Below are 21,687 nucleotides of genomic sequence, written 5' to 3' on the forward strand. Positions count from 1 at the left end.
ACAAACCACTTCTAGATAGAGCTAATTAGAAACASGTACTGACCTAGCTCTGACTTCTTCAGAAGTGATATGTAAGCTAGTAACAGGTAAAGAAAATAAAAAAAGGCTTCTGTAACCCTTGAATTGTTTGTAATACAGGGCAAATATTGGTCATTACCTTTTAGTATCTACATCTCTAAACTTCCTTCCAGTGTACAAATAGCTATAGCAAAGCCATAATGAGTTTTAACTCTCTTTGGCTTTAGAGGGAGGGAGTGGGGAAAACAGACACACCAGACAAGTTTTGAATGCTCATGAGAAAGAACAGATTTAACTCCAAGAAGGTCTCAGAAAAAAATCCTTGAAATCAAAGTTGATCCTTAAAATCAAAGAATCAAGTTGATACATGCAAAGCTGAGGAGAACGAAAACCCTAAAAATCCACTACACTGAGAAGTACTACTGGGTGGGAACTGTTTGATCAAATTATTTGTTAACAAAAATGCCAATCTGTTAAAAAAAAAAATAAAAATACCTATCAGAAACTAATAGGGAATGTGGCATTCCTAAAGAAATTAATCGAGTTCACATTGAGTAGTCAAATACTGTTTCTCAGAGTGGAAATGGTGGTAGTAGCAGTAGAAGAGACACTGATCTCCCACTCCTGCTTGCTGTGCTCCAGTAAAAGACAGGTGAAGGTGATTTTGCCTGCTTACACCTGTGCTAGCTGTCTCTGCTGCATGCGTAGAGACCGTCCAGCTAAGAGATACAAGGGGACTGCAAATCCATTATCAACCCAGATAGAGATGGCAGAGCCTATTTCCAGGTACTCTCCTTCCTCCTTCCTTGTTCTTGTCTGCCAACTTTTGCACAAACCACTGCAAAGGAATAACCAGGAAACAAAGCCTCTTCCTTCATGAGTCTTGCACGTATCTTTGCTTGGGGCAGTGATATGTTTCTGTGTTTGGGTGAAGGCCAAGACTCTTAACCAAAGATAGTGTTTGCTGGTCAGTATCATCTGTCATATTCTCTACCCTGTAAAGATTATTCTCTGTAAAGATGGCTAATAAAAACATTAGCATTTTAGAGAAAGAGTAGGTGGAGAATATTAATGTGGATTTTGCATGTCTACCACATGAATAACACCCAGGTGGATTATATTTCCTTAACAGAAAAGAAATGTTCTGGCCTGTAAGACACACTCTGGTGCCAAAAAGTAAAGTGTGTCATCTGAGAACACGAGCCCAGATTTGCTGAGATCCAGTGGTCCTGGTATCTTAAATGACAAGAATTAAGGAGTCCAGGGAATGCTGGTAAGTGCCTCTTGTACTCTCTAGTATTTCCAATGGCAAAGTTGGTTAAGTTCCTGTTCTCTGCTGTTGGGGTGAGGATGTGTGCTTCTCTCTCTTCTTCCTAAGTGTGCCTTGAACCTGCACATGTGGGAAGGATCCTTTCCCAGATAACCACATGAATAGGCCAGTGGGCTCACTCTTGCTGAAGGCATGATTCCAAACATCCACTGTATTAAGGAATGTGGGTTCATTGGTATAAATTAGCAGAGATGCAGCAGTTAATTACCTGCACTGTCTGGGTGCTCAYTGGTGACACTTTGGGATGAGATAAGCTTCAGAAGCATCCTGGGCTATTGTCGTTGGTTTAAGCCAGAGTTTAGGTTCCCAAATCATTTCTTCTCCTTGGGTTGGATGAGGAAGGGTGTCTCCTTCTTTGGTCTTCTGTTAAAGCTGCTGCTTTCAATATGAACACATGATAAACAGGAATATATCTTTCTTGACGTAAACCCATTTCACCCAGATTGATTTTAGCTTTCACATTGTAAGATAGAACTTGAAAGTGCATTGGCATAAAATGACACAAAAGACAATGAGACATGAATGGCAATCAGGTAAATAGGAAGATTCTTATTTACTAATTTTTTCAATGCCTTTTGTCATGGCAGCTTGGGAAGGGATTAGAAAGATTTAAATATAAATTAGATCTGTCATTCTCAAAATGAAAATGAGTTAGTTATTCAAAATTGCAGGGGAAAAAAAGGCAAAAGAGCCTTCTGTGTTGCCTTTAAAAGCTTTGATCTGAGCCCTGGAAAGCGTTGAGTGCAAGCCACATTGTAGGAGGCTCCCAGGGGAGAGGTATGCTGCTCCTGTTAGCCTGCATAGAGAAGCACAAGTCAGAGGTAGCCTTACATATGCAAATGTGCCAGAAGAGGGAAAAAATGTAACTGCAGGAATGTGATGCAGTGTCCAAACTAAAAGGTCTGCAGACATAACAGCAGAGTCACTCTGCAAATGAGGTGGGGGACTGAAACCTGCCAGTTATTTCAGGGGTGGCTTTTGGGCTTAGAAGGTGCAGTGCAGAACTATCCCATACTGAGACCATCTCAGGTCCTAAAAATAGGTCAGGAAAACTTAAAAAAAACCCACCTGTCCTATGTTGAACAAATACACTGCAATTTTTCATGCCTTACCATTTAAAAATCCAGGCTGGTATCTCTGTGTTTCATTGTACACTGCAGGTAAATTGTTTTATTTGGAAATAAAGGTAAACACTTCTTGGTCTCCATTGCATGACACAGACTTACCCACAGGGCATCAAATTTCCCAGTGGACAGTGGGAGATGGCAGTGGCTTGAACTGCTATAACACAGAAGAGGACTCTGGTGCATTCAGGACATATTTCCACCTGGAAAGTTTATACACACTTAGGAAGGAAAACTCTCAGGTTAAAAACAGTATGCTCCCAAGCTCCCTGGTTTTCTAGTATGTTTAATGTACATCCCAGGGGAATGCACTGGTTAGCATGTCTCTTCCCCAGTGCCCTGGTTTCCAGAGTACAGAAACTTGGTGACAAAGGCCATGTATATTCAGGTCAGTTCCCTGACTCAGACGGTCAGACAATAAGATTTGAGGATGTCTACAGCATGTGCTTGTTGGTCAGATCTCTTCCAGACTTCAGTCCTAGAAAAAGATTTACAACTTCACTAGCACCTAAAGTGAATCTTTCAAACAAAAGAGAATGTTTGTAATGGCCCATCTCTCTAGGTAGCTGAACCTGTTACCATATGGCCAGGCTGGATGGAGTTCAGTCATAGCTCTCCAAAAAGAAGTTTGAATTGTTTAGGCTGGAGCTGGCAAAGAACTATGAAAAATAGCAAATCTTGACTAAAGAGAAATGAGCTGTAATTTAAGATAAAGGCAAGTGACAAAGTCATTCCTAAATGAGGAAAGCAAATTTTAGATGCACACAGAGCATGCCAAATGCATGTGGTGCTAATCAGAACTGCCAGTGCAACCTGAGCTGCCATCTCTTACCTGCCAGAGATACAACACTGTCTGGGTCTGACTGCGTAGGAGGGCAAAGCTCACCTATGGTAGGAATCCTGGGAGCGAGTTGGGGGAGTCAACCCCATCTTCTGCACGGCTGAAGGGAAAGAATGTTTGGAGTGATGAAAATTGGAGGACAATAAAAAATATTACACAAAGAAAATATGGTGTATGCCATCTAAAATGACAAAAAGCTTACAATATAGAAATGACTGTCTTGAAACAGAAATGGATTCCAAAGACAAAATTATTTTTTATGCCAGGGATGATGAAAAATAGTTTTTAAATTACAGTATTCAAAGTATAACAGAGGGTGCACAGCTCAAAACAACTCTAACTTGTGGCACCCCTGCCATCCCTTTGATGTGGGAAGTCCTCAACCAAGCCAAAGCACTGTGTGAGCATAATCAGAGCTGGGAGTTTAATAACAGAGATGGTAGGTTAATTATAAAGCTCCAGTGGTTCTGCCCAAATCCCTGTGACAATAGTCAGAGGGTCTAACGTGGTGCTCAGCTCAATGATCTCCAACCGTGGAAATCTTGGCACCTGCTCTCCAGCACAGGATCTCTTCCTGTGACCTGGTTTCACACCCTGCATGAATGCACCACCTGGGGGCATTCCAGATTCTGGCAAAGCAAAACGTGGTTTTGCTCTCCCCAGCCCGTTTGTTTTTTGCATCCATTGGACAAGTCACTGCCACATTGAAAAGCAAAATGAAATTCAACTGTATTTCTTTTTTTAGAAAAAAGGAACTCTTTCAAAGAATTTGTTCAGTAAACTAGAGAACACGGTGCAAGACCTCGGATGGGTAATGTATTGTTGTACTACTTAACTACAATCAGCCGTGTCAGGAGACACCTTTGATCAACGACCCTATAATTATGCTAAGGCTTTCACCAAATGATGAATCCCAATTGGCTGAGCCAGAGCCCTGCCTTTCTAGACAAGGGTAAATATTGTGTCGACTCACCTGTTCATTCATTTCAGCAAGCCCTGACCCGTAGAATCATTTAGGTGAGTATTTACTGATTGTTTTTATGCTGTTTAAATTTTTACTATTTTTAAATTCAAGTCTCAGGGAGGGAAGGTAAAATTTGGTAGAACTTTCCAGAAAGATTGTCAGAAGTCATGAGGTGTAACCACTTACTTGTGTTACACACACTGAATGGTGTGTGATCTTATCAGCTGTTTCTCTCTCAGTGTATTTTAACTTTTTTTTTTCAATGCCAGTGATTCATTGAACTATTACATACAAAAAATTACTCATTACCTCCACATATTTAGCTGTCAAAGGTATTGAATCAAATCTATGTAGACAGACAAACAAAATTGCTAAAACAATCTTATTTTAAATAAGCCTTGTTTCAAGCTTTTTAGGTTAAAATGTTAGTCTAGGCAGTTTTTCTTAGGGGGTGGGAATAAGTTTCCTTTACAGGTAAGAGTAGGATAATAGGGATTTTTGTTTCTTTAGGAATCTATTGGTATAAACTTAAGCCTGGGAAAGTTTAAAATGAAATTACTTCATGCTAGTGAATGCCTCCAATCAGGGGAGAAAGAAAAGACACCTGCATGTTTTCAACCTTTTAACTCTGGTAAATGATATGCTGCAGTGTAATAGTTTTTTTTTTTTACATGAAGCCACAGGCAGGCAAGACAATCCACATATCTGAGGTAAGAGGTTTAAGCCAAGAGTCGCATGTAAGCAATGGAGCACGTGCTGGGCAATCCCACACAGGTGTGGGCTGGCATGGGTCTGCACTAAAGCCTCTCAGGAGGAAAAATCTGAGAGGGAGGGAGGATGTGCGCAGCAAGAGCCAGGCCTGGATAGCACTCACTGTCCCATGGCAAATGGTCCAAGCTCCCTCTCTTAACATGCTGGATGTTAAGATCTCTTAACCTTGAAACCAATAGACACTGTGTTTCTTAGCTTTGCAATTTGGTCAAAGTTTGTGAGGGGGTTTGCAGGTTGTCCCAGATGCCGGTGGAGGGCTCAGGTGTCCCAGCTGTACATCTGCAGGGAAGGAACCAACTTTGCCACCCTAACTCGCGGCAGGTCCAAAAAAAAGAACACATCTCCTCAGCTGGGAGCCACAAGCCCCTGCTTTCAGTTCCTGCACTGTAAATCCTTTCCCTTAGGCTTTGTCCAAGGGTTATGCTAATGTTCTTGCTCAGGCAGGCCCAACTGCGCTCCTTTCTTCTTTTCAGCTGAACTGTTAATTCTCTGCATACCCGTTTCCCAAAACAATGCTCGATAATGCTAATGCCACCTTCATAAATCACTGGTTTTCTGCATAGCTTTGTACTCACTTTTGTTTTGAGACTTTGACATCTGTTTGCCCATCTCTCCCACTTATCTCCAGGGATGGGTGGCAATTAGACCGGCTCCTCAGTATTAGTGGGTTTATCAAAATAACAAAAGGCTATGTGAGGGCTGTGAAGGAACAGTAGGTGAAAAGGGACACAGTAGGAAAGAGGAATTACTCTTGAGGCAAGATTTATTTCTTTACTGCATTTTCATATTTTAGTCAAATTGTGTTTATTTATATACAATTGTGGGAGAAAGGAATATGGAATGAATTACAGTCCCAGGAGAGGAAGATTAAAAAGAGAGAACATTCAGGTATTGCAGAAGAGAACTTGAAATCACATACTGTGCAGACATATGTTAATGTACAAACTGGTACTGAGGTTAATAATACATATTTATTTCCAAGGATAATTYGCTTTGAAGACCTCCCCTGCTACCCTGCCTCCTGTTGCTCTAGCAACACCTTCTAGAGTGTGGCTACTGAAAACCCAGGAACTATTTAATCCATGCAGGTTTCATTTTCCCCAGGGGTGTTTCTGCTCCCATACATTTGAAAGCTAATGCCACTATCATCTTTCTTCAAGGTTTTACTTTTTTCTAAAAAAGATGGCACCGTTTTTTGAGTCAGTTTCAGATACAGAATTGCCTGTTGTGTAAATTTTAATACTGAAATACTTCTAAGGATTATGCAAAAGTCTGTCCTGGTCTCTTCTGCAGACACACTCCAGAAAAATCTCACCTTTTCCAAAGGCACAGTTACTTTTTTACAGCGTAGATAATATTTTTTTTCATAATTCCTAGATTAGAGTAATAGTTTCTTAGGGAGAGAAATAAATTTCTAACACAGATGTGAAATGCTCCCTGCTTTGTATAGAAATATACTGCAGTTCTTCCCATGCTGCATGTTTGCTTAGAGGGAAAGAATGTATGTTTTTCTGTTGGGTTCAGACTTCTGGTTTTCAAAATAGTATTCATAAGGGAGAGGATGATCATTAAGTGTTTACTAATAGCAGATTATAATCCTCCATATTATGGGCCACCTTCAATAGCATCTATACACTTGTAGGTGTAAGATTGTCATGTTTGGAAAAGCTCACTGAGATGATTGAGAAGTGCTTAGGAAGCCTGTCCTCACACTTTAATGTGCACAATGATCTACACTAAAGCTCTTTGTAAATACTGCTGTCCAAAAGAATTTAAAATGATGCTGGAGTACATGATGCTGCAGAAAATCTGACATTGGGCATCCTAAGTAACATTCCTAGTGGAATGGACTAGTGGAAGTTGGACTAGGTGAACTTTAAAGGTCCCTCCTAACCCAAACCACTGTATGACTCTATGAAAATTTGACTACTACTTTGAGAAGTAGTCAAAACAAAGAGGAGGCTCACTATATAAGCACAAAGAAAATTGGGTTTGGGCCATTTGTGTTTATTTTTTTTGAAGGCTTCTAATTAGAATTATTCATGGGATTTCAGTGTAATAGAGTGAAAAACATACTTGACTAAAAACAAACGAAAGAAAAACCAGTAGTTGCTTTTAAAAACTGGGCTGTGTTTTGCCCAGTATTCTAGGTTAGGATAGCAGTGGTGTAGCATAGTGATCCAAATATGCTCCCAGGTCATTCTCACCTTTAATTAGCTGCATATTAATCCATATTCATGATAAATATACAATTATATTTTTTAACACTATATTGACTAGTAATGGATTTTTCTTGCTACAGAGAATATATCTGGACTTGTTCTGCTGCAAAATACTAGAGATTCAGCAGACAGTGATTATTTTGCAGAGTAATCTCAGTGAGACAGAATACTTTGCAAAGTGACACATGATGGACTCTATTTTGTCCCTGACTCCTCTGCAATGGAAACCAGCATTACAAAATCTGAGTTCTGCCACATCTATTTATACATAACACAGCAAAGGAAATTTTTCCAGGTACTCTTGGAAATGTGTTCAGATAGTTTATTTGACTAACTTGCTAAAAACCAAATTAAAACATTAATTAACAGGTTAAGATATTTAGAATTTTTATAAAATTGCAAATTAGAACTTGCAAGAGAAAAAAAAAAGAATGAATAGTATAGAGATTTTTCTAATACATGAAGGCAATTATGGAACACTGCAGCAGTCATCCTAAGACTATGAAAATAATTTGGACATAATAGTAAAAACTTATAGTTTAACTCATTTAAATAAAATGAGTTAAACCCATATATTTAACTCATTTAAATAATTTAAAAGTTGTTTGACTTTTAAAAAAGTTTGAAAAGTTGTTGTATATGTATGTGTAGAAGGAGGTTTGTTTACAATCTGGATGCTCAGTTCCTGACCTTTAAATCACTGGCATATTTTGATTTTTTTTTTTTCCACAGGCAAGAGTCATGAATGCTGACACAGAAAATTCTTAGGAAGTTTATTCAGGTCCTCATGTACTCATTGCCCTGTGCTCAGAAATGGAACTCAGGAATGGGAGTAACCAATGATGAAAGAGATGATTTGTCAGTTCTGGATGATAAGGACAGCCACGGCATTGGGGTGTAGTTTGACAAGCATCTCTTAAATCAGAAATGCTGACTAAACTAGCCAGTTTTGCTGGTTCATTTACCTAATCATAAAAATCCCTTCCTCCTCTTTCAGCTGAAGCATTTTCAACGACAGCAATTCATTACGTGGCCTCATTAACAGTTGCCTTAGCCCAGCTAAGAAAATTATACTGAAATGAGGGTGGAGTTTTACAACCACTGTCACCATCAGTGCTTACCAAATTCTGACTTAACAGGGAAGTGAAGCTTAAAGAATTTGAACAATGAAGCTATATCCTCTGTGCAAACACCACCTTTCACAGGTTAAACCTGCCACTGGCTGTGTAGCACAGACAGTTCAGAGGTGGACCTTCTCTCTGTGGACCTTGCTATTCCTCACAAATGTTAATGTTATCATCACAACACCCATGTGTGTTTGGGTTAATTGAATGTCATTGTCTTTTCTTTAAGAAGTGCCAAAATTACTCAAATGGGGAATGCRATGTAACTATGTTATTCTTCCCTTTCTTCTGTGGCTGTTTCATGGCTCTGACACCTGTTTGTCATGAATAAGYAGCCCCTAGACAGAACATGCACCTCTAAAAAGGGTTGGAGGGTTTAACTGGAAGTTGAAACAGTGATACCATTCCTTTCATCTGGAAGAAAGAGTCTTCCAGAACAGAATGGATGGGAACGGAGTCATTTCCCACAGCAACACCACCTGGGGCACCCAAGGACAGAGCAGGACAGACGTCAGATACATTGATTATTTTTCATTGATCTATGAAAAACACGTGTTGACTTCAGACAGCTCTTCCCCAGCAGGGGGGGCAGAACAGATCCTATTTAGAGAAACTGTGAATGGCTGTAGCAGAATTGCTGGTAACTTTAAAAAATGCTTTATATTCTCCGTCAGGTTTGTTCCGAATGTAATTATGCTAATTTAATTTAACATATACTTTGTTCTTCTACTCCTCAGAAGTCTACTCTATTTCTCCTTAGGACTTAATCAGTGCTCACCTCTTCACAGAAGATAGGGTTGAGTCCTTAGACATCTGTATAACTTTACTTTTTCATAACCTTCAGATAAAGGAAAATACAAAACAACTTGTATTAAGAACTTAAATTACATGAATATCTCATTTTGTCTGTAACATCAAATTATTTCTACACTAAAGTAGCTAGTGTTTATATCAAAACAAAAGAATAAGGAATAAATCCTTAATATTTTGGTCCCATCTGCATATTTGACTACACACCCTACATCACAGCCTCAGGCATTTAAAGACTTAAATGTAAAGATTTAAAGAGCTAGATTCTTCTGTCCCATCAAAAACCGCAGTTCTACTTGCTGACTTCTGTATTCATATTTTCTTTGGTGTAGAGAAAAGACCAGCCAATTTTCACATCAGTATTTATTTTTTATTATGCCATTAATTAGTAGGCAATAACACATGTATTGTTTGCAATGCAAGAAACAGTTAATAAACATGAGAAGTATGCAATCTATAATCTAAAATAACTACATTGATGGTCTTGGCACTGGAAGTGTTCTTACATGCTGTTGTTCAACAAGAGAGCACAGTTCCATAACCCTCACCTTCTGCCTTAGAAGTCATGAAGAGCACCTCTGCTTTCATGTGTTCAAACCAAAATAGGGAAAGTGTAAGATTTTACAGTTTTTTGATTGAAATTCAGTAAGTGTAACTAACACTATTAATGTAGGAGTGCCAGATACTCATTTTGCTTATTGGCTTAAGTTTAATGGTAGCAGATCTGACTTGACTAAGCAATATCTAGTCATATCAAGGCTGAATGTGGACTCTCATGTCTAATTTTCATAAAAAACCTCAAAGCTCAATTCCTCTAATGTTTAGTGGCATGTTTTGAACATAAGTCAAACAATGACTTATAACCAATGCTTTTTGATGCAATGCACCATCCCTTTGTGGGACAGCACACAACATCCATTTGTGAGAAGTTTAAGGGCATGTATAGTACTTCTTTGCCTTTTGTTTTAAAACTCTCTTTGGTCAAGTGGAACCTTTTCAGAGTCCATCTTCTCAGGGACATGTGGCATGGCCCAAATTGATGTCTGTGTATTTACCAAAACAACAGAAACACACTTGCACTTTCAACCATGTGTATTTCTGCAGTCCAGTTTATGCTGTAAAAAATGATGCAATAATTAAACTGAGAAAATTAATAGGATTTCCTTTTAATACTTAACCTTTACAAGTGCCAGCTTTGGGAAAATCCAAAGTTAAAGCTTTTTGCCTAGACTAAAGGCACTTAGCTCCATCAATATGTACTTCCAGTCTGGTAGCCCCTGAGCAATTAGTGTTAATATATTGTAAAGGAATTGACTTTTTGACAAGGAAAAGGGCAGCTTTATGACAGCTCACTTAGACCGACATCAAGACTGAAGACAATAACATTTAGCAGAGCTGTCATTGTAAGGCTGGGATGAAGGCAATCCTTTTAACTGGAAATGATCACATAAAATAATCTATTAACTCACACCCAGTAGAGTACATCACAGCAAGATTTGGAGGAAAACCATTTCCCAATAATTAGTTAAATTAAACTTTACAAGATTTGCCAATAATAAACAAATTCTAGCTAAACCAGCAAATGTAGTATTCAAAACAATACTTTCCTCTTTTGCTTTATGCCAAGTCAGCCTATTACTAAAATACACTCATAAAAATAGAGCTTATAGGAACAAATTATAAAATGCGTGTTCTGTGGTTTTCTGACTTCAGTTGGGGGGTGGGGGTGTAAGAAATCTCTTACAATCAAAGACAGAGGAACAATAAAAGTCAAACAACCCTTACAGCTTCTTTCTGAGGTGATCCCACTCTCTTATGACAAAACCAATCACATAAAAGATCAGTGTCCTGGCAAATGCTGCTGTGTATCAGGTGGTTATGTGTGAAAATTTATTTAACTTGAACAAGCTGTATTTACATAAGTGGAAAATACAGTTCTCCAGAATTTCAGTATGGAATTCTTAAAGTTTGTCCAGGAAGTCTCCATCTGTATTCTCTCAGGAATTGTCACTTAGGTACAACAGAGCAGCCAGCAAGAGAGATGCTCTGTTGTACCTCACAGTTACAAACACGAATGGTGAAGGCTGGGTCTTGGCTGGAATGATTAGGAGATGGTAGAGTTCAGGATCTTGAAAAGAGGCAACAAAGCATATGGCAAGATCATAATCACTGCCTTCAGGAAAGCACATTTTGGCACCTTGAAGCATCAGCTTGGAAGAATTCCTTGGGAGATAACCCTGGAGAGAAGGGTCCAGGAGCTGACTGATTTTTAAGAATCACCTTTTCCAAGTTCAACAATCTCCACATACAGAAAATCAAGCGATGGCAGGAGGAACTCCTGGCAAAGCTCAGACATAAAAAGGAAGCACACATGATGTCCTAGAAATGACACGTGAACGAAAAACAGTCTGAGCTGTTGGGATGTGGTTAAGAAAGCCAGAGCCCACTTGGAGTTGAATAAGGCAAGATGTGTGAAGGGCTTCTTAGAGGTATAGCAGCAGCGGAAGGGAAAATGTGGATCTAGTGCTGAGTGGTGGGAGATCCAAGAGCAAAGGACAAGCAGGATCAGGAACGTTTATACAGACTGGACATATACAAGTGTATGGGACACAATGGTACGTGCCTGCAAGGAGCTCTATGTGCTGAAGAAGATGCTGATGGCATTGTAAGGTCATCCTTGGAAATCATTGAACAGTCACAGTGATTGGGAGAGGTTCCAAGGACAGGAAGAAAGGAAATGTAACTCCTTTCTTAAAAAGGTTAACAAAAGGAGATCCAAGGAGCTACAGGCTGGGCAGACCAGACTCATTTCAGACTCTGGAAGACTGAGAAAGTAAATAATTCTAGAAAACACTTACATTAGGAACAAGAATGCGGTTGCAAGTAGTCAGCATGGATTAACAAAGAGGAGATTAGGCCTGCCCAACCTGGCAGCCTTCTACAAAGAGATGACTGGCTTGGTGGACAAGGGGAGAGYGCAGGATACTGTCAATCTTAATTTTAGCAAGGCTTTCAACACTGCCTCCTGTAACACTCTCACTGATAAAGTACAAGTTAGGTAACCAAACAGTGAAACTGAAAATTGGCTGCACTGTCAGGATCAAAGGGCCGTGATCAGCCCAGGATGTACAGCTGGAGGCCCACGAAAGTCCATCTGGAAGCCTATTTCTAGTAAGGCTTCATACTAGGTCCAGCACTATTCAACATCCTGATTAATGATCTGAACAATGGGGCAGAGTGCTCCCTTGACACATTTACAGGTAATCCAACTTGGGAATGGCTGATATCCCACAGGATCATGCTGCCATTTAGAGGGACCTCTACAGACTGAAGACAGAGGCTGACATGAACCTCATGAAGTTCAACAAAGAAAATGCCAAGCCCCACATCTGGAGAGGAAAAACCCCATGCACCAGTACAAGCTTGAGAGCTGAATGGCTGGAAAGCAGTTGCAGAATAGGCGCTACAAAATTCACTGGATTGAGTAATGCATCTTTGCAGCAGTGGAGATCAACAGCCTTCAGGGTGGCATTAACAAGGGCACACACCATCAAAAGAKCAAACAATGTGTTTATTCCTATTAAACACTGATGATGCCACATCTGGAGTGTTGTGTCCATCTCTGACTCCCCTGTACAATAAAGCAATGGGCATACTGGGGCAAGTCTAGCAAATTGCTGAGAAGATGAATAAGGGATTATAGCATTTGTCATATGAGGAGAGGCTGAGAGAGCCAAAATTGTAAGCACACTCACTCTGATCCATGAGCCACTTAATACTATACCACTGTCAGTTTGACATCTAAATCTGATGCATACACCGTTTATTTCTCTATGGTTATACATTGTTCTTTTCCTTCAAAGGGGAATGATATTCAAACATTATATATTCAAAATCAGAAATGGTATTTGTTTCAGGGTTAGAAATTACATATGTGCAATTTCTTATTTTACATTTACCTCTTTTTCTGCATTAGGTCTGAGAAGTTGTTGAAAAGTTTCCTGCAACCTGAAATGACAGAAAGCCTTGTAGAAAGGACACCCCTATTTTACATCCAAGAAATATTGCTTAATAGGTATTAATCTGAAGAAATATATTGTATGATAAAGTTTTTGACAGACTGCCAACCTTCTGAACACCTAGAGAGCATTTAGTTTTTGTCTGATCAGAAGCACCTAATGTCACTGCACATGCTACAATGGAAACTGTAACACAAATGCAAAGTTTTGGCATCTGTGTTGGCTGTACGTATCCTGTAGCATCTGGTGTGGTGTTTGCCACTCTTCTAATTTCTTGCTGCTCATCCCAGAACATAAGAGCTCGTCCACTTGTTTCTAATTCACCTTTCCTTTCTATCTGGAATGCTCCTACAGAACTTTGTACTGAAAAGATTGGAGTCCAGCTGGACATGAATTTTTTTCCTCTAATTGGAAGCACACTAAAGACATCCATTGGGCAAAATATCACTCTCTTCTATCCAGACAGACTTGGCTACTACCCTTACAAAAATGAAGTCACAAGAGAGACATTCAATGGAGGACTCCCTCAACTCTCGCCGCTGGAGAATCACTTAAAAAAAGCCAAAGAGGACATCCAGTTCTACATTCCTTCTGATGAACAGCTTGGATTGGCTGTCATTGACTGGGAACACTGGAGACCTCTGTGGATAAGGAACTGGGGATCAAAAGATATTTACAGACAGGAATCCATTGAGCTAGTTCAGCAAAGAGACCTCAGCCTATCAGAAGCCAAAGCCAGAACTATAGCTAAAATGGAATTTGAATCTGCAGCAAAATCATTTATGTTGGAAACGTTGAAGCTGGGCATAGAAAAGAAACCAAATCGTCTATGGGGATACTACCTTTTTCCAGACTGTTATAACTATGATTACAAACAAAACCCACACAATTATACAGGAACATGTTTAGATATTGAAATAGACAGAAATAATGAGCTTAACTGGTTGTGGGAGAAAAGCACAGCACTTTATCCATCTGTCTATCTAGAGACAGCCTTAAAATCTTCCAGAAATGCTCAACTCTTTGTTCGCAACAGAGTTCAAGAAGCCATTAGAACTTCTTATGTCTCTAATTCTAGTCATCCCCTTCCAGTTTTTGTATATACACGTCCAGTATTCACAGATGTCCATGAGGAATATCTCTCTGAGGTGAGTGAAGCTAGACCTTAAATACTTCCAATTTATATGGCAAGAAATTTTACCAAGTGACACTTATTTAGCAAGTATACTAACTTGCATCTGGAAAAGAGTGTGCAATTTTGTATAAAAAATTGAACTAATCCATCAAAGAAATTCGATCAAATAGAACACTAAGACATCTATTTTCAAACCTTGCTCATTATATTTATCAAATAGTGTTTTATTCCCTCAATTGTCCTTACATGTAATGAAATATCACAAAGCTAGAAAACATATTTAGCACACTTAGGTAGAGGAAAGAAATATGAGTAAAGTTTCCCAAAGAGAATTATTAATACTGGGCTTACCTAATGACTATTTTTTAGGTTATAAGAAAAAAAAATACACTAAACAAGTCTTTCTTAAAAGGTGTTTAAAGCTAATGAGAAAGTTCTGTCCTTAGCTGCACTCGAATAGCTTTTTAAATGGTAGGCCAGCATGTCATGGGTTAGTTAAGATTAGGCTCCGATTAAAATCCAGTAATCTCATTGCTGTTCTGGCTTTTCTCTTCATATTTTTATAGACAACCACCTATCAGAGATACCACCAGTCTGGGGAATCTCTTCTTGGTGTTCCAGCCCAGGAGGAAAGGGAAGATAGAGGCTGTGGTGCTAGTGATGGCATTGTATCTCATGTCCTCCCACATTTTGGATAGAGCATAAGCAAGTGTCCTCAGCTCTGTGGATACTTTCAGGGAGCAAGGGGTACTCTGAGGGGCCTCACTCAGGTCCGAATTAATAATTCAAATCATTTAAGGTTTACATTAATACTATTTTTTGTGTTGTGCCCCACAGTAAGTTGCTTTTTCGCTGTTTCTTTTCATTATCATAGTCCTCTTCCATCTCATAGAGGCCTTAACATTTTGCTAGGACTGGACTAATAGCTGACCTTAAAAGGAGAACCGAACAGAAACAAATTTCCCAAATCAATCTCTGTAAAAGACCAGAGACATTCTCTGGAAAAGAAAGATTCCTACTCTTGAAAGTTCTTTCTCTGGTTACTTTTCTGTTTTAGCGCCTTCTGGTAGCAGGAATTAAGGTTAAAAAAAAAAAAAAAAAGCTAGAGTTTCCAGGATCTTTATCACACAGCACCACTGAAACCAGTTGCTACCAGCTCTGAGCAGCCAGAAGGCAACGCAATAAAATAAACCTTAACACAGTTGGAAGAATGTATGCCATGTGCCTAACCACTGGCTGAGTTTTACAGCCTTGTTTTTCTACCCAGATGACATGTATAAATTGGATATTGCTGGCAACATTTTCTGGCGTTACCTGTGCAACTTAGTTCCAGGATAAAATTGTGCAGTTGAGAGCAGGACATTTGCATTGTGTATCATTGCTTGCTGTCTTCAAAGTAGTTATTTTGCATATGTCATTTACAATATGCATTTTATTATTTGCCCTTATGTTATAGGTTACTTACATTTGTATGATTCTTTGCACATTTTGCCTCAGGATGACCTGGTAAATACCATTGGAGAATCTGCTGCGCTGGGTGCTTCTGGAATTGTGATCTGGGGTGATCTGAATTTAACACAAAATAAGGTATGCCAGATCAATTATTACGTGACATTTTTCAGGAGAATTAAAGTGAAAAGGATGTAAAGCATTATGATCAGTTACATAATATCTTCTACTTTAAAAATGATGACTCCATAATGGCAGCAGATTTTTGTAGTCAAAACCCAAGCACATCTGAGGCCAACATTAAGGTCATCACACAGAACAAGAGTCCAGTCTTTCAAAGTATCAGTACCAGTAGCTCTGTGTAACTGGACAAACTACTATGATAATTTAGGCAAATCAGCACTTCTTTAATTAATATAAGAAAGAATTCCTGTATCTTCATTTCATTCCAGTCATGAGGTAAATAAAATACTACTTGAGCTTGCCCAGAACAATTTTTAAAAGGCTCTTCTGCTTTTTGAACTGTTGCATTTGGAAATAATATTTCAAGCACTAGGAGGAGCCAATCTGTAAAAGTTCAGCCCTTGCCTGTTCTGTGTATTGTAGGTACTACTTTTATTAATTTCCTTGTATTAAAGAGCTGAGTCAGAAGAGGAAAAAACTCTAGTTTGTTTAAGGAAGGGGAAATACATAGTTTGAGAAACATTTTTACAAGGATGTTCTCATAATTCTTTCCAGGTAGCTCATTCTTAATCAGGTATGTTAGATATGACAAACTATTGTATGGGAAGACTCTTGTGAAGTCTTCTGAGTTCAAAGAACTGAAACGCTTCATCCCTACCAGACCTGTCACAGAAAGCATGCCCAAATAAACCTGCATAAGTCTGTATGCATCCCACCTTGACGTTTTTCAATGTGCCTGCCTTTGAGAAAGGGTATCAGTTGCACATAGAATATTTTTTGCCCATGATCTCAACATCAGAACACATATGACCAGCAAGTTTTATTGTTTGAATTTTGAGATTCCTTGTGAGAGAAAAAGACCTCTCCACAGCCCAGTCAGACTATGTATTTGTGCACTAATTGTACCTGATTTTTTTACAGCTGTCACAGTCACTAGCCTTTCAGCAATGAAACATTACTGTAAGACTGACTTCTGGACCAACCAAAATTTCTTGGATGTATTTTTATATATAACTAAAAGAAAACCAAAAAACATATGTATATGTTGGATTCACCAAAGTGATCTCCATGGGTATAAATATTAGGTGTATCTATGTGTGGTATTGGGCAAATGTCCACAGTGCCAGAAACAGAGTTCCCAAACTATCTGATTGTTAAACAGTTCCAAGAATGCACAGCATATATGCTAATTTCATGATCAATTAGAATGACCAATTTTCGCAGCACACCTTCAATTTGACCATCCGACCACAATTCTTTTCATTCAAAAATGCCATAAAAGTTTCCTACCCTGTAGTCAAGCTATTCAGGTCAGGGAAAAACTGGAAATTTTCGCAGAGATGACTTGACAGAAAAAAGTATTTGTTTAGGCTGAAGAAGTAAGGTTTTTTCCCAAGATCTCATCAAACTATATAAGACTTAAAAAGGAACTTCAATCCTTCATGAAACTTCTTTTACATGCATCTGATTCAAAAAGTTACATGAAATATAGATACAAAATGCAAGCTAAAAAACAACTGCTTTCTGATCTAAGTGCTTTTTCTAACATCTCCAGCAACTACACAACATAAATTTGCTGTGATCCTTGAATTTTGTAACTTCTCAGAAAAACTTGCTTCCAACAAGGAGTTATAGCTATTATCAAATCCTCAGGGGAAATATTTATAGATATACACTGTGGTACTGTTACTAGAATGACAGCATTTTAATGGTTTCCATACTAAACTGTGGAGGTATAATGCTCTTTTCACAGAACACCTGTAGAACTCTGGACAACTACCTTAGGAGAACTTTGACTCCATACCTCATCAACGTCACAATGGCAGCCAAAATATGTAGCCAAGTGCTATGCAAAGACTCTGGAGCTTGTGCACGGAAAAAATGGAATTCCAGTGACTATCTTCACTTGAACCCTGAGAATATTGCAATTCAAATGACAAAGGATGGAAAATACACTTTACAAGGGCAACCATCGTACCAGGATCTGCAAACATTCATAGAAAAATTTGATTGCTATTGTTATGCAGGGGACAGATGTGAACCTAGAACTGATATAAATGACATTCATTATCTCCATACTTGCATTTCAGAAGATATTTGCATTCAGATATCCTTAAATTCACTTTTTAACATGGAAGCCTCTGAAGAAAAGATCCTGTCTAACAGAACTGCATTTTCATTTACCTCTGAGAGTAAGGTGACATTATCTACACATCCTGAAATAGATTTCCAATCTACCTCTGGAAATAATATACTTAATATAACAACTGCAGAATACAACACTTTTACAGCTGCCAGTAGCTGTGATTTAGAAGAAAATGATACTCGTACTTTCAGCAGCTCTTCATCCTATAAGATAGGGATGTTTGATCTGCTTCACTTAATTCTRCTTTTGAGAACTTTAATATAAATGGCCCATGAAAGTGAGAATATTCTTTTCCCTGGATATATTTGAAATTCTAATGCTTTTATTTACTAAACAAACAAAATAATTCCTGAAAGGTTTATAATCTTATCTGTATCAGGTAACCTTTTCTAATCCATAGATGACACTTCATCTTGAATCTATTTCTTCAATTAAGTTCTATAAACCACTATATGTGCCAAAGATATATTGGTCTATATATACTGACTATACCATATGAGAGGATAAGCCAGAATTACATTTTTACCAACAGTTTACATTTTTAACTATTTTGGAAAAAAAATGTTGGCAATGCTGTCTTATGTACTTCAAGTTAAGACACTTAAATATATCATATAAAAAAAAAAGTTATCAGGTTTGATGCTCTGTGCAAGAATTCATTTCATTGCACATCAATGGAATAAGCTCTTACAAATATTTGGTTTAACTTTAGATCTGTGAGGCTTTGCAGCATAAAACTTATCTGATTAATGTAATGTTCCTCCACTTTTAAAAATCCTGCAGGTTTTCTTTTAATTGAATATATTTGTAACTCTTCAAAAGATTCTAACTTCAGTGTGAATATTCACTTTGAACATTACAGCTTCATTAGTTAAAATTTGAGCTGCAGCAGTTTATCCTTGCTTCTCACAAACCTCCCTTATGTCAGATGTCCCTTTCTTGGTTTCCAGTTGTTTTGTCTTGTCAATACTCCCAACTCATCTGCTCTCCCTGTGCATTCTCCACCAGCACTGGTTTCCAGTCCTAGTTTCTTCATCCAGCCATCCCTAGGAACTGGATAGGGCTGTATGTGCCATTTGGACAAAAGTCTGAGTGTGGGACTTTATGCCTCATTATTTCCTGAGGAGTCTCCTTGGTGGAAATCAGTTTGCTCCTCAGGAAAACCCAGCACTGGAGGTAGAAAGATAAGTGTCACTGGGGACCTGAGACTCCCTTTATTCACTTCGCATGGTCCCCAATCTCAGGACCACCTTTTTGATTCAGTCTGCTGGCATAATTGAAAGTATTTGCTTAACAATATTCCATTGCCAAAAGCAGTATGAAAGTAGCAGAAATACCTCAAAAGAAAACTACTCTCAGTATCATACCAGGAGTCTAGTTATGATTAACATATAGTCAGTTTAAGCATTAAGAAGCAATTTACTGCAGTTTATTTGATAAAATAACCTTTTCAAACTATTATGTCAAACGCTTAATAGACAGTTGGCCTTCTGATGGGTGAAGAGTGGCTGCTGGCATGGATACATTAAAAATCTCCCTAGAGCTATGTATCATCTGCATAAATAATTCACCACCTCCCACAGATACAGCCTGCCTCACTAATGAAAATAACCAGGAGTTCAATACAGTGGCCATTTACTTATAAAAAGTTAATTCCTTAATTTAGCAGAAAACACATATTACATCCATTCTCTTTGAATTTTCAGGTTATTGGTCATAACAGAGATGCAGAAAAATAGACGAAGCCTTTAGACTTAACATGGAGAAATAGTGTTTTATGGCTTTTGGACAGCAAGCTATCAAGAAGAAGTGACAATTTTCTCATTCCAGTTACAGTGATAAGTCCACTTATCACTGAATCAAAGCTTGAAAAAATCACTTGAATCAAAGCTTTTTCTGCCATTAATGTTCCAAGTGGAATCATGAATAAAAAAATATATGTGTAGCAGATGATTCAGGACAAAAGAACCCATCTGGTTTCAATCCTCTTTGTAAAATCATGCTTTTTTCAGAGAAGTTTTGATACTGGTGATTTCATCTTGGGTAAAGAAAAGGCATAGTTTCTAACTCCTGTGGCTGAACTCCCTTTACACGGCATTTGTGGTAACTATCAAAGGATTTCTAAAAACTGGAATCATTACTGGTAATGCCTTCACAAAACTTGTATAACTTACATGAAATTCTATTTTTTTTCACAACGCTTTAACATGGCTAAACTGACAGATACTGGATCTGTAGCACTTTGTGGCAAGACAGCTCGCTGGTTCACAAAATCCACAAGTGTTGCCATGAGTACTTTTGACTATCAGCTGGGTAATAGCGAGCAGAATGTTTGTGATGGTTCAAGCCGGAAAATACCAGAAAAGACGGAATGAGAAGTTAAAATCACGGAAGAGTGAAACAGAGCACCCAGGACCTCCCCAATGCATGCAGARGAAGTGAACTGCAGAAGCGAAAGAGTGAAGCAGTGGGGAATGTGGACAGACCAGTCTCTTCCCATTCAACAGTTTTTATCTACCTGGTACTTAATTTGACAACCATTCCCCAAGGCTCACTGTACAGAGAAAGGAACACACTAACTGATATGTTAGACGTATTCATCTGATCCCACCTCTTTTTTTTCTTGAAATCAGCCAGGACCAGAAAAGTAAAAGGAAGATGAGCAGAAAGCAATCTATTGCAATAAACTGTGCTTTCCTAAGCTGCATGTGTAAGCAGCTATCTACCTTTTGCTCTGATGCACCATGCTTTGCCAACCACCTTTCAAATGTCCATTCAGGATTATTAATTTTACCAATGTGTATCTGCAATTAATGATTTAAATCCTACAAAATTCATGATTTAAGTCTGCTATGTATTAAATGACAGTATTTTCAAATGTATAATTTTGCTCTGTAGTATATCTGTTTTACCTATGTTCTATGATAGAGTCACCATGGAGTCAATGAGTTTCCATGGAGTAAAAGGAAAAAAGAAGGAAAGGGGTGCTATGCCTTGCATTGCTGGTGACTATCTCATATTCAAAGCCAAACTTACATTCTTCTAAAGTGGACCCCCTTCCAAAGAGATTTTCTTACATTCTTGGAATTTCCTGTAATCATTAGCTGGCCTTATAGCTTTCATTTCTTGCATTCTTGTATTTTTTAAAAGATTAAATACTAGAGGAACAGTTCACTTTGATTGCCATTCATTACTTTGTATTTCTCCTTTCTACAGAGAACTCAGGCTGGCAATATTTAGGAACAGAGAAATGCTAAAGTGGGTTTGTGAAAGGGTCTGTTTAAGTGAAAATTGTTTAATACCCTCCTTCAATGTTTTGACATTTTGCTATAATTTTAACTGAAATTCTGTTTCACTGAATAATCTGGATCTAGTTAATTGTATTGCTTACTCTGGGACATACAGAGATATTGCTACTTCAAAGAGAGATGGCAACTGGCACTTAAAGAATCTGAACAGACTAGACTATGTTTTCATACATAGTCTAGTCCTCACCTTACAGTGAGGATAGATACATACAGCAGTTTTTTTGCTTTTCTGTGTTAAAAGTA

The 21,687-nt window shown here is 38.3% G+C and overlaps 1 protein-coding gene across 3 annotated transcripts; it reads left to right on the forward strand.

Annotated features, from left to right (window-relative positions):
• The first annotated feature begins 1,165 nt into the window (after nucleotides 1-1,165).
• LOC130580865 (hyaluronidase PH-20-like) lies at nucleotides 1,166-21,633 on the forward strand. Of its 3 annotated transcripts, XM_057378641.1 has the most exons (6): nucleotides 1,166-1,291; nucleotides 4,059-4,330; nucleotides 13,181-14,371; nucleotides 15,856-15,945; nucleotides 17,744-18,182; nucleotides 19,843-21,633. In XM_057378641.1, the coding sequence occupies exons 3-6, from the start codon at nucleotides 13,403-13,405 to the stop codon at nucleotides 19,854-19,856; spliced, it is 1,512 nt and encodes a 503-aa protein (XP_057234624.1). In that variant the 5' UTR covers nucleotides 1,166-1,291; nucleotides 4,059-4,330; nucleotides 13,181-13,402; the 3' UTR covers nucleotides 19,857-21,633. The 3 variants fall into 3 exon arrangements, with proteins under 3 accessions (XP_057234624.1, XP_057234607.1, XP_057234615.1); XM_057378624.1 differs by lacking the exon at nucleotides 19,843-21,633 and having other exon boundaries at nucleotides 1,168-1,291; nucleotides 17,744-18,645; XM_057378632.1 differs by lacking the exons at nucleotides 1,166-1,291; nucleotides 4,059-4,330; nucleotides 19,843-21,633 and having other exon boundaries at nucleotides 7,850-14,371; nucleotides 17,744-18,645.
• Nucleotides 21,634-21,687: the final 54 nt, after the last annotated feature.

The sequence above is a fragment of the Malurus melanocephalus genome, unplaced genomic scaffold, assembly GCF_030028575.1.
Source record: "Malurus melanocephalus ecotype Western Australia unplaced genomic scaffold, MMel_1.1 scaffold_11, whole genome shotgun sequence".
NCBI classification, from domain to species: Eukaryota; Metazoa; Chordata; class Aves; order Passeriformes; family Maluridae; genus Malurus; species Malurus melanocephalus.